A 13573-nucleotide genomic window follows, 5' to 3' on the forward strand; every position below is an offset into this window, starting at 1 on the left:
GAAATATACACAAAGCTTATGTCAATTCTAGTTGTTTACTATCACCTATCAATGACAAGGATACATTAATAATTGAATTCTACATGATCTCTGGATATTAGTGCATTACTGGTGTGGAAACCATGTTCACTTAAAATCTTTTGGGAATGCGTGCAAGCTTTTTCTGTCTGTAGATGTAGCAACATTTACACTAGAAATCTAAGAGAGTGCCGTGGAAGCTTTAAGCCTTTATCCTTTTCTGACCTCGATGTTTGTATGTTTCTCAGCAATATTATTCAATTCGCTGAGCCTCGTTTTTCTTGTCTGTTAAATAATTTGGTAGGTTCGAATTGGTCCTTCCTAACATGAGTCCCTGAGATAACGAATATTGCAACTAGAGTCCCTCCAGCAATTTTAGTATCTCAAAAACTCAGATGCAATTCCACATTTATCCTTGGCAAAATTAATTGGTAAATGCCTTTGATGAAATCATAGCAAGTAGCTGCCTAAATTGTGATCCAAAGCATAGTGTCTACAAATAAATGATCACATAGATAAGTGGAAATTATTCAGTAAGCAGGCAAAATATCTGATTGGCAGGCTATGCAATATAATATTATACATACACACACACACGCATATATATACATGTATTTGATAAATTTCAACTGTATTAATGTAAGTGGATTTTTTTGTAAGTGTTTTGCAAACATATGGGGGTATATTGTGGAAAACAGAAGGGAGTTTGAGGTATAATACTGTGGACTGACAGTTTCAGAGGATTTTAGTGTTTATTCTAATAAAAGGATCCTAGAATCAAATTTGGTACACATGGAGTGAAACATTTTGGTGTGGGTTTCGGCTGGTATATTCATTCACTCTTTTTGTTTGCTATTTGTTTTCTGTAAGAATTTGCAGAACCTCCTTTTTGGATGTTAATGCCTGTTGGGAACCTCGAAGCTCAGCAGAGGAGGTGGGGAAGTGCCACCTCCCAGACGTACCTGAGCCTCATCAGTTCCCACCCCCACCACCCCCAAGCCTGCACTGTGGTCTTCAAGCTTTGAGAGCTGCCGGGTTTTACCAGTCCTCAAGTCCTATGGTCTCTTCATTTGGATCCACAGTTGAATTTTATGATAGAACATATTTGAAGGTATATTTTTAAGTTGAGGTTGAATTTTAAGAACTGATAGCATGAGGAAAGTTGCAGTCTAGGACTATATTTATTGCTGTGACATGGCACAATACAAACAAAAGCAGTCACAAGTATAATTCACTGGGTGCTAACTACAGGCCAGGCAATGCACAGTGTCTACACTGCACAATAGTCTTGTTAGGCGGCCCATTTTATATTTTAGAAAACTGAGACTCAAAAAGGTTTCAGCCAGCAGGCCTGGACTCCTTATTCACAATGTGTCACAAATCACAATGCAATTCCATGGTACCTGTCTGTGCTTCTACTGAAAAGTAGGGTTGTCCTTCCAGGATGCTGTACACTAACTTGGCACTGTTTCCATAGGTGGGGTCATCTGCGTCTGAAGCTGTCACCTGGATCACTGACGTTCCTTAAAAGTGAAACATTCATTAGAGACAATCCCTCCGCTTTTCAAATTCTATTCTAGTTTGCAAATTTTGTCTTAAGATTAAAAACTAACGAGAGCCCCCATATTATTCAATATGCTTTGATTTTCCAGACTGAGATGCAAAAATAATTTCCCTTCCTCCTCCCTCCCTTTTTAATCCTAATAGCTTAAAAATGAACTTTCTATATTCATAGTGCATCCTGCTATGCTTAGTAGTTAAAATAATAATGTGAACATTATTGCAAAAACATTCTAAGGCCCATGCAACTGGAATGTTCAGTATATCAAATAATTAAATAAAAATCTTCCCAAAGAGTATAATAAAGGATAATTAATGATGAATTGCTTTTCATGAAAGGACAGAGTGCAGTCTTCCATCTGTAGCAGAGCAATAAATACATCATTTTATTGTTGCTTTGCATGTAATAAAATGGCTGCTAATACTACATTTTAATTAATTTATGGTCATAAATATTGTACAGAATGTTGTTCCCTACTGGCATGAAAATTGCATCTTCCCACCTCCAATGGGTCTGGTAGTCACACAACAGAAATCACCAGTAGACATCTGGTGAGATCTAAGGCCAGCAATTGCGAGCCGCAGTGGAAAGAAACCAGCGAATTGAAAGAAGAGGGGATTCTGTTTTTCAGAGGAAAAACCGTTGTTCCTTGATGGTTCAGAATGGGGCAGGGGAGATGGTCAAGGGAGAGGGCTGGTGATTATAGAATTCCTCTGTGCCAAGCACTGTCTGGGGCATGTTCCAAGTATTCTGCCCCTCTGCTAGGTGCTTTCTACTGGTTCATTGTACTTGTGAGTTACTGAGTATAACAGGTAGGAAGTTCTGCAGTCTGTTTTGCAAAGTGGGTCACTGTCAGAGTCAGGATACTGACCTCTACCCAGCAAACAACCAAGCCCAAGTTCTTTCCGTGACAGTTTCAACAGAGGAGCCAGGTTCTACACGAGTGGCAAGGCAGGCCACTTATACAGCCCCCTGATCTACAAGTTTGCTGGTGATTTTCACACAGTGTAAGAACAAATTTTACTTTTTAAAAAAATTCTGTAATTCATTTTTTCATACAAACAACTTTGGGGGGAGGATTCTTCCCACAAAACTAGGTACTATTCTAAATCATGGACATTTGTAATAGCATTAGTAAGCTCTATTCTCTACTTTCACAGTAGAGCTTGTCAAAGTATTATTTTTTATGCTTAATTTACTTCAAGAAATCCACTAAGTTCATTACAACTCTTTGTATTTTACATCTATGTTTATTTAACCCTCATCAGAGTTTACATTATCCTCATGTGATAGACGACAAAATGAAAACTGAGAAAGATGTAAGATGTTGTCTGGGTTGACCTGGTTGGTCAGAGGCACAGCCATGATTCCAATCCAGAACTGTCTGACAGCAGACAACTCTCATAGGTCACGATGCAAAGTCTGATATTAATCCTTAAGCACTAAGCTGCCCTAAGACATGGGGTCAATGAAAATTTCCCTGGAGCATCCTTTTTGATGACTGGCCTTTTCCCCCTGGCTCAGCTGCTGTTGTCCTCTATTTAATGATTTCTTTGATGTCTGCTGTTTCTCATTAAAAGTCCCCAGGTGACTACTGAGAAACTAAAGAATTGGGCAAGGCAAAGAGAAGATAGAATAGACCCAGGTGAGTTTTTATAAAGTATGAGAAGGGTTTCACGTTAGTTGGAGGAGAAGAGGGCTTTTTTTTTTTTTTTTTTTTTTTTTTTTGCACCACAAGCTCTATATGCAAAGTGGAAGGAGTAGAGTTTTTTTTAATCTTTTTTTATTCGGCTGCCCCCGGTCTTAGGTGCTTCATGAAGGATCTATCGTTGCAGTGTGCAGACTCTCTGGTTGTGGCTCATAGGTTTAGTTGCTCCAAGGCACATGGGATATGAATTCCCTGACCAGGGATTGAACCCACATCCTCTGCATTGCAGGGCAGATTCTTAACCACTGGACCACTAGGGAAGTCCCGAGGAGTAGAGATTTAGAGTTACTTCTGTGTCCTACTTTCTTGAGCAAATTGATTCTCAGTCTCTGTGCTTGGTTTTCTCATCTGTAAAATGGGCAGTTTGGCCCTGATGATCCTTAAGCTCATCAGAACTTTAAATCTCTGATTTCATAACTGTATTTACTCCCTGATCAGAACAGCCCTGGTCACTGTCTGAAAAGCAAACCCTTCTTAATATGAGGCATGCTTCTCAAAAGCAAGTACAACAACCTGCATTCTATAAAGCGAAACAAGAATTATTGCCAGGAGAATTGTCCACTCACAATGTTAGGTGTCTGTATGCATGATGAAAGACATAGCTGCTTATGAATTATTCTAACAGATGGTGACACAGTGTCATGGTGAGGTGTATATACTGGATCCACTTAATAGCTCAGATGACCTTGAATAAATTATAATTAACTTGTTTCTAGCTTTGGTTTCCCATTTGCAAAATATGTCAAATAGGACCTACCTCATTGCAAAGATGAGTCACTGCAAAGATTAAATGCAACAGGGCATGTAAATCATTAATGAGCACTGTGTTGACATGCTACAAACTCTGCCGCTATTACTTATTCAACACCAACATGCACTAGTGACCAGATGTATACTATTTATAATCCTACATGAGTAGAAACTTTTAGTCCCATTTTACAGAGGAGAAGCTCAGGCTAAGAGAACAGATAGAACTGATTCCAAGTCAAAAGGTTAACAAGCACCAGGGCCAGGATGGCCTGGGTTCCATCACATTTTTCCTATTCTTCTATGCCTCCTCATGTTTTGTAAGGTTACAGTTTAAAAACTCAGGGCAATTTAAAATATTTGAAACTTCAACTATAGACATGAAATGTTTTTTGTTGGTTATTTTGAACACAGAAGCTACAGCATAAATTCTATATCCCCACTTGGGAGAATGGGCACCAGCCCACCCACCTGCAGAGACACCAGGCCTGCAGGTGGAGCAGGTCCGTCCTCCCCCTCCCTTACGTACCCACGTTGGACCTCTCGGGCACGTTGGCATGATAGGTCTCATGTAAGAACTCAGGAGGGTTGTCATTAATGTCCTGGACCTTGACGATGAATTCCGACGGTGGCTCCAGGGGCCGGTTGGTGTCCCTGTCCACCGCCTGAGCCATCAGCGTGTACTGGGCTCTCTCCTCTCGGTCCAATGTCTTGGTGGCATGAATGTTCCCTGATTTGTCATCAATCACAAAAATGGTTCCGGCTCCTTCACCTGAGAGAATGTATTTAATGTTCCCATCACCAGAGTCAATATCGGAATGAAGCTAGGAAAAGAGAAATGGAGACTTGTAATTCCATGACGGATGCTCTGGGGAGGTAGACACACTCACATGCTGTTTGCTACAATACACTGTTTACACGCAGACACACACACACTGAGAGGGAGACCCTCTCATCCCATTTACAAATGAAGAAATGTAATCTTAGAGAAGATGTCTTGGCTAAGGGCACATAGCTGGGGAGCAGTGAAGCCAGAGTCCAAAAGGTTTCAATTTTAAGATTCATGCTTTCCGTCCCCCTTTCCTATTACATATGCTCACATATGAAACACATATAATACACATTAGTAGAGCTATTTTGAATGAAATATATGCATATTATAGAAAGTGAAAGACACACATTTGAGCAAGAAGTAAATCTTGTAAGTTCTGATTGCCATGCCTTCATCTTCCCTGTAAAAGACAGCTCTTGTTATCAGTGTCTCACGAATTCTCTAAGACATATTCTATGCATAGGCCAGACTATCTATACAAATACATGTGCTCTGGTTTATTTTCACACAATAAAGTGCACAGTGGACACACCACTCTCAACTCTGTTTCCCTACCACAGTAAATTCAGAGGACCCTTCTAAACTGGTATATATGTATTGATCTCATCCATTGTATAGAGGTTATTATTTCAGTCTTCTTCCAAAGGACACTAGGTTCCAAAGGACACCAGGCTTTTGTTACCGCAAACAATTCACTGATCAGGATTTCTGGATGACCTGCTGTGTGGCACAGAAAGTATGAGGCTCTGGGGATGGACTCTGCCTGGAGGACCTCCCCCATTCTCCTCATAAGCATGGAGTGCGTGGAGAGGGCGGATAGACATGTAGCTTCTTAGACTAAAGGAAGACTAGTTCCCTGAGATTTTCCCCTCCTTTGATAAAGCCCAGCAAAATGATGGAACTCATCTAAATCCACACTTGGCAGGGCCAGGAAGTCATCCAGGTCACCCGACTACCCCCTTGTGCCTTCTGCCTTACTCTGCTGTGTTTTGTAACATGGAACTCCCCTAAAGACCACATCCAATTTTCCCATAGCAATAAAGTCTTTATTGTACTTTGCTGTCCAACCTAAATTTCTGCAGCTATCATCTTCAACTGAGTTCTTCTGCCCTAATTTTACCCTTTATGGGAAAAGATAAGCATTACTTTCACTGTTCTCATAGGCTTCAAGAATAGGCAGGTGGATAAAAAGCCCTTGGTTCTACCTACTACCTAAGAAAACCTAGTGTAAACTAAAAAGCTTTATTCTCAGGGAAGTAATAATGATAATAATACTTATTACTTAAAATTATTATCTTAATGTTTATTATAGTGCCATTTTAAGATTGTTATTAATGTGATTTTAATTATTATTATTATCATGAAACCAAGACCTAGAAAGCTTGCCCAGAATCACAAAGCAGTATAGAATACATTGCTTTTTAAATTTTTTTTGTATCGTTTCAATTTTCCCCAAAATATCTAATAGATTTGCAGTGCCTCAGTGAAACACCAATTATTTCAGCTCAGAAGGATACCTGTAGGTACAAATTACATTTTGATTTTAGTCTATAGTGCTTCTTAGGAAAAAAAAAAAAAACATACTTCAGAACTTGTTATTCATAACAAGCTATGTGCTGCCATGAAGTTATGGCTTCACATTTCTTATGAATAACGCAGTTTGTAATATACAAAGCTATCTGAATATATGGACGCTCCAGAGGATGACTCAAATTGCCCCAGTCTTCATACAAGTTTCCACAGTGGGGGCAGACAGTCTTCTGGCGGTTCTCCTAACCCCCCATAATTGTTTATATTTGTTTGTTTTCTCTGCCTTAGACTTGGCGAAAGTCAGGAGTTCAGCCATGACTGTGGAATGTGGGACAAGGCAGTCAAGGCAACACTTCTTTTAATGGGAGTCTAGACAAGGAATGTTTCTAGGGGCCTTTATGTATTACATATGAAGTTGGCAAGACTCTCGGGAAAAATCAACCAAGTAACTGAAACATTTAAATATAGTGCTCATTTATATTTTTTATCTTGTTTTCAGAGTTCAAAGTTGGATATAAATTCCCTTTTGCCCCCTCTCCAACAACGACGAACCACACAACTAACAATGACATTTGTTAGTTTCGACACAAAAGGCAGTTTGGAAACCCATTCAGTCCTATCAAGGGATCAGTTGCTGAGGCAGACACGGCCAATTCCTAACTCCCAAAACTGAGGCCATCCCCTCAGCAGAGCATAGCATGATGCAGACTCTGCTCCCTGCAGATCTAAAAGTCCATGGTTTGCCAAATTCCACATTTCAGAACATCCTAAATCACTCAATCTCGAATGACACCAAATCAAGGTTTTTAGGTAACAAGTCATCTAGTCTAATCCTCCTATTCATGGAGAACTCGAGATCAGCATTATCTCAAAAGGAAGTTTGATAGGATCTAACCACTTTCTTTCTTTTTCTTTCTTTCCCCATCCAATCTGACATCTGGCTCATTCTCACATGCCTAGATTTTTCCCTCCTCTTGTGTCTGCTGCTATCTTTTAGTAGACACAACACCTGCTTGCTCCACAGAGATGCCCTCTAGGTCCTGTGTTTTTGCCCTCCCTACCCTAACACACACCCTGCTCCCTATGGAGAAAGTCCCTGTGGCAGAAGTTTTATTTTCTCAGAACAATTCACACACAGTCTCCACATTGTTCAAGCCACACAGCTCCTGCCGCGGCTCAAGTATCTTCTTCCTCTCTAGGCACAGAGACTATCTCCTTGATGGATGGAATTCTATGTGCCAATTATTTCCCTGTGCTCCATTTCTCAAGGCTACTTCTACTTTGGGTGTGATCTTTCCATTTTGGGTATAAATGATGAAACTGCCCTGGTACATCTCTTCAGAAAGACCCTTTTCCAGCCCTTAACAATATTATCAGGACACTAATATGAACCTCCTCCAAAGATGTCAATTCCATAAATATGGAATGATAGTCTCATGTTAAGCAGCAACTAAGATAACTTCGTTGGAATCTATGAGGCTCAGAAATGAGCACCCCACAAATCTGCTCTTGTCCCTCTCCCCCTTCACTAGATAACTCCTGCTCATCTTTTAGGTCACAAGTTATTACCATTGTCTCCATGAAGCTTCCCTTCATGCCTCTTAAACTTTGCCACATAAATTCACAACCACTTGTAGTGAATTTCTTTATTATTCTACTCCTTTGTTTTTTTTTTTTAATTGCTTAGGTAAGTGTCTCTTTTTCCACTAGCTCCTGAACTCTTTGAGGCGAGGGACTATTCTACTGCAGTTTACCATTTGCCTCCCTCTGTACCTTCACATAGCAGGCTTTCTGCTTTTACGTGTATGAACATCTAACTCCTTGCCATTAATGTCACTTGCATCTGAAAGATGGCTGTATGTTTTACCACAAGTGATAGCTGGCAGCCAGTTTTTCAAACATATTTTGTTACTTTGTTTGTTTTTATTTTTGGTTTTGAAATTTGGCTGCCTGGCTTGCAGGATCTCAGGTCCCCTATTAGAGATTGAACCAAATCCCACATCAGGGGCTCCTCAGTGAAGGTGCCAAATCCCAACCACTAGATCACCGGGGAACATGCCCTCAAACATATTTTGGACTCTTTCTACCCTTGCACTTTTGGAGGGGATACTCAGAGAATGCAGGATTTCTCAGTAGTACTAGGACTCTCAAGCTTTCTGGGGGTTTGCCATCCCTGAGCCAAACTGGATAGAATCCCACCCATTCCCATGACGCATCCATTCATCTTGTCAGATATTCACAGAGGTGTCCGTAAAACTGGGCTTTGGTGTCAGAACCTGGGGATACAAGACTGAACCTGTTCTTGATGAAAGTAGCTCAGGGTCCAGTGAAGGAGACAGACATGTGTACTACAGGAAAAAAGCTATGATGAAAATAGTACAGAGCATTATAAGAACACAAAGGAAGGCATCCTAGCTGGGGTTTGGATGTAGTGGGGGAAATGCGCCCAGTTGGAGAATGGTTAAATAAATAATCATCATTTCTATTCAAGAGACTACTGGGTAGCCATTAAAAACAGAGTTTTTAGGGTATAATATCAAGTGGAAACAGAAGTGTTCTTAACATGGATGTCTAGGAATTAAAAAAAAAAAAAAGCTGGAAGGATGAATGAATAGGATTTGGTGGATTTTAGAGATGATCAGACCATTGCTACCTTCCCTCCTAGATTTTTGTTTGGCCAGGACCCCAGGCCGGGGAGGGTGGGGAGTGAGAAGTGAGCATGCAGTTAGAGCAGCCTTACCCTGCCCACGAGCACGGGGTCGGGCCCCGTGTACTCCTCTATCACGAAGAACTGGTTCCAGACCCAACCCCTCTTGGAGCGCTGCAGCACCTGGCCCTCCTTGCCCTTCTCGTGGTGCCCATGGAACGAGGGTCGCAGGTGGCTCCTCCGGTCCAAGGCGAAGGCCTGGCTGTGGCACAGCATGCCCAGGCACACCAGGGCGGCTTGTAAACAATAGTTCTCCTTCATTTTTGGTTACGTGGTAGGCACGGGAGAATGCGGCTGTCACCCTGTCCGCCAACCGTGCAGCTGCCTGGCGGATGGCGGCCTCCCCGGACGAGTCACGCAGACCTCGCTCGGGCTGGAAGCTCTCTCCTCGCCGAGCACATCACGTCAGGGCTGCCCACGTCCCCGTTCGGCCTCTACAGGGAGCAGGAAAGGTCAGATTAGTCACAGGTTCCATCCCCACTTCCATTATATTCTGTAAACACTGACCCACGCTGGACCCCGTGAGGGTTTTGCTCTGGGTACTGAGGAGGCAGATGCCAGTGAGAAATACTCTCCAGGCTCTAGCCAGTTCACCATGCCGAATAAGAAACGTACAGGAAGAAACCCCTCAAAGTCCATATGAGGATAAAACATGTGTGCTGTGGAGTCCAGCCGCCCAAGTCTGAGAGTCAGTTTTACCATTTACTTAGATCTGGGTTTAGGGTAAGCCAACAATGAGCTCAGTGTGCCCATTTATGAAATGGGCTGGGGAATCCTACTCAGTGGAAGGTACAGATCTGAGTCATAGCCCTAAGTCTCATAGCCAAGACCTGGCATGTGGTCAGCACTTCTTATTTATCTGTTATTATTATATTAATGATCATGGGACTCCCCTGGTGGCTCAGACGGTAAAGCATCTGCCTACAATGTGGGAGACCTGGGTTCAAACACTGGGTCGGGAAGATCCCCTGGAGAAGGAAATGACAACCCACTCCAGTATTCTTGCCTGGAAAATCCCATGGACGGAGGAGCTTGGTGGGCTTACAGTCCATGGGGTCGCAAAGAGTCTCAGACAAGACTGAGCGACTTCACTTTCTTTCATGATGTTAATGATCACAATCCTTCTTGGCTGTGTTTTGTAGTAGGGACACCTAGGGCACTATGGGCATTCCACAGAGGAACACATAGTTGATGGGGGTTGAGAATGGAGATGGCAGAGAGTGGGGACTGTTAAGGAAGACTTCCACATCGACTCTCAGATGAGTTACGTGATAAGAGTGGGATGGATGGGATGTCCAGGTAGAAGGAACGGTGTGCCCCAAAGCACAGAGCTGTTCACAAGCACAGTACTTCCCAAGACTGTTCAGCTTAGTGGATGGTCTTACAGACAGAGGAAGCCAGCAATGACTCCTAAGATATGAGAGGTCAGGGTAGGCCCTGAGATGGTCAGTGATGGCCACTAAAACATTTGTCATTGAAATAATTGGTCAAATTTGCATTGTTGGGTCAATACAGTGTCAATTCAATACGCACGATTTGCTTTTGTCTGATCAAATGTCCACCCAAGAAGATGAAAATTCTGCCTTAACCTGACAGTCTTTCCAAGCATACTCTGTAGGCTCCCTTCAACAGGGAAAAACAAAATAAAACAGCATTCCCACCAGCTGGTCCAAAGGTCATGTTCCTGGCACTCGGCCATGCCTCTGCTGCTCATCAGCAGTAAGGATGGGCTACGAGCACGTTTCCTTGCCTCTGTGGCTTCTCACCTACAGTCGCTCTAGTCCTCTCTCCAGCGCTCCGGTTCTTCTCTCTGACCTTTAGCTCCTGCCTCAGGTTTCCCGGCTTCTTTATGGGACTGTCCTTCTGGTGCCAGAAACTTATTCTTCCCCGAGGAACTCCCAGTGCTCATTCTCCTGTCTTAGGATCCCACACCTTCTGAACAATCATCATCTCCTCTTGGAACACCTCTCAGACACAAACTGGAGCCCGAGTTCCCAGAACCGGAAGGTCCTCACTACCACCCTTATCTGTAACGTGAGGGGCCCTCAGAAAGTTGCTGGGCATGGGGGCTGAAACTGCATTTCAACCCCCGTGGGTCTAAATGAAATTGGTGAGCTTCTTCTTCTTTTTTAAATTGAGAGGCATAGTTGATTTATAATTGTGTCAGTTTCAGGTCCATAGCAAAGCAATTCAGTTATGCGTAGCTGTGTGTGGATACATATTAATGTTCTTTTTCATATTATTTTCCCTTAGAAGCTATTATAAAACTGAATATAGTCCCCTGTGCTATACAGTAGGTCCTTGTTAGTTATCTGTTTTATATATAGTAGTGTGCCTATGTTAATCCCAAACTCCTAATTTATCTCCCTCACTCCATTTCTCCTTTAAGAGAACTCTATTTCCCCTATAAGGGGAAGAAACTATAAATTCGCTTTCTGTGTCTGTGGGTGTATTTCTGTATGGTAAATACGTTCATTTGTATCATTTATCTTAGATTCCACATATGAGCCGTATCATGATGTTTGTATTTCTCTGTCTGGTTTATTTCACTTTGTATGATAGTCTCTAGGCCCAACCATGTTGCAACGAAGGGCTTTATTTTATTCTTGTTAATGGCCAAGTAGTATTCCATTTATATGCCACATCTTCTTTATTTCTCTGTCTCTGGACATTTATTTAGGTTGCTTCCATGTCTTGGGTATTGTAAATAGTGCCACAATGAACACTGGGGTGCAGGTATCTTTTCGATGATGGTTTTCTTCAGATATATGCCCAGGAATAGGACTGCAGGTGGTCTTATTTTTTGTTTTTAAAGGAACTTCCATACTGTTCTCCATAGTAGCAATACCAGTGAAATTGGTAAGATTCTTGAACGTTGTATGAATAAAAACCTAATTCTTTGCTATCTGATTCGGACAAAGTGGTTGGATGGGGAGAGAGGTGAACAGAAAGGAGATAGTATGCATCTTGGCAGAGTGGAATATATCTAGATTTGGAGGCTGGGTTGACCTGAACGAAATATTATTGTATATTTCAATCTGGATGGCCTTGGGCACATTGGCCAGGCACTCGGATGCTCCACGGTCTAATCTGAACAACAGGGATGACAAGAACTGGTGCACACATGTGGGGCTAAAGACAGAGAGAGAACTGGGCACACACTGGGTCTCCTCCTCTCTTTCCAGAGCTCCACAGCCTAAGTCTGTGGGCCTCACTTAGCAGAAGGAAGTGCTCTGATCTGCAGGTGGAGATGCCCTGAAGACAGGGGTGAAGTGCTTTCTCTAAGAAAGGAATTGAGGATTAAGAGTTACATGGAGATACCAGAGCAATCTCTCCTTAGAAGTCTCAGAAATAAGGGAACTGGTGGAATTCTACTTTGCTGGTGAACAACCCCTTTTCTTCTGAGGCTCTTTGATTTCACCTACCCAAGCATTTCTAATGCTTTGTAATATGGCAAAAGGGTATCTAAGGAGGTCACACATGTACAGTCATTCCAAGTATCCATCACTGCCCTCAATACTATTTTGTGATGTATTATGTAAGTCCCTTTTCAAGGAATAAGGACTTCAGTATTTGTTGTAGACAGACTCCAGGATATGTTAAAGGCTGTGTAGAAAAGAGAGAAAGATTCAGGAGGCAGTGTGGTCACTTAACAGCTTCACCCGAGGCTTGGGCATATCAATACTACATCAAATGCTGCTTCTTGTAAGGCAAACTGACTGCACAGAAGAGACCAGGAGTTAAATCCTATAGTGAAGTAATGCGAAGTCATAGGAAGATTCCTGTATTTAAGTCAGAAAGCCAAAGATATGATTAAGAATCTGCCACTTAGCTCGTGGTGGGGCATGCCTCAGCTCCGAGAGTGGCAGCTGTGCCTCATTCTCTGTAAAGGGAAGCCGTTGGGTGACATTTTCTACAGGTGGTTTCCAGATTCACATTCTCATTTGGGTAAAAGATTTTGGAGGCATTTCTGATTCATTACACCATCTCCTTACTAGACTGCTTGCTTCTTAATGGTTGGAATGATATCTTATTCACAACTGGGTGCCCAGTGCCTGAGCAGGACACCAGTAAAAGCTAAATATATGATTTGAACCCCATATTTCAAGTGCAAACTTGATAATGCCTCCATAGGATCTCAAGAGGAAGAAATAGAAAAGGAAAAACATGGTACAGCAAGATCTCTGCCCATTTCACACCACACCAAGTATTAAGTGTTCATTCACACAGTGATAAATTATTCTTGCATATACTGTGAAGAGTATTTGAAAGAAAGGGTTTAATTAATGTTGATATTTCTGCACCTCTTTCTTCTGGCTGCCATTTTGCTGTAAAGCACAATTATTTCTGACACTAAATGTGTTGAAACTAGATGACAACTTTTTTTTTCTTTATAAAAAATTTCTAGATTGATACTAACAAATTTAAGTTTTCACGTGACCAATAAACGATAAATTTCACCCTTTGTTA

The 13573-nt window shown here is 41.9% G+C and overlaps 1 protein-coding gene across 1 annotated transcript in view; it reads right to left on the reverse strand.

Annotated features, from left to right (window-relative positions):
• Window positions 1–13573, reverse strand: part of CDH11 (cadherin 11) — a 153842-nt gene that overhangs the window by 41034 nt on the left and 99235 nt on the right. The window contains exons 3-5 of the mRNA XM_015100462.4: window positions 9137–9537; window positions 4564–4858; window positions 1422–1541 (exon numbers count right to left, since the gene is read on the reverse strand). Coding sequence (XP_014955948.1) covers window positions 1422–1541; window positions 4564–4858; window positions 9137–9364 — 643 coding nt within the window. The 5' untranslated portion in view covers window positions 9365–9537. The remainder of the gene's footprint in view (window positions 1–1421; window positions 1542–4563; window positions 4859–9136; window positions 9538–13573) is intronic.

Source organism: Ovis aries, chromosome 14 (genome assembly GCF_016772045.2).
Source record: "Ovis aries strain OAR_USU_Benz2616 breed Rambouillet chromosome 14, ARS-UI_Ramb_v3.0, whole genome shotgun sequence".
Classification (NCBI taxonomy): domain Eukaryota; kingdom Metazoa; phylum Chordata; class Mammalia; order Artiodactyla; family Bovidae; genus Ovis; species Ovis aries.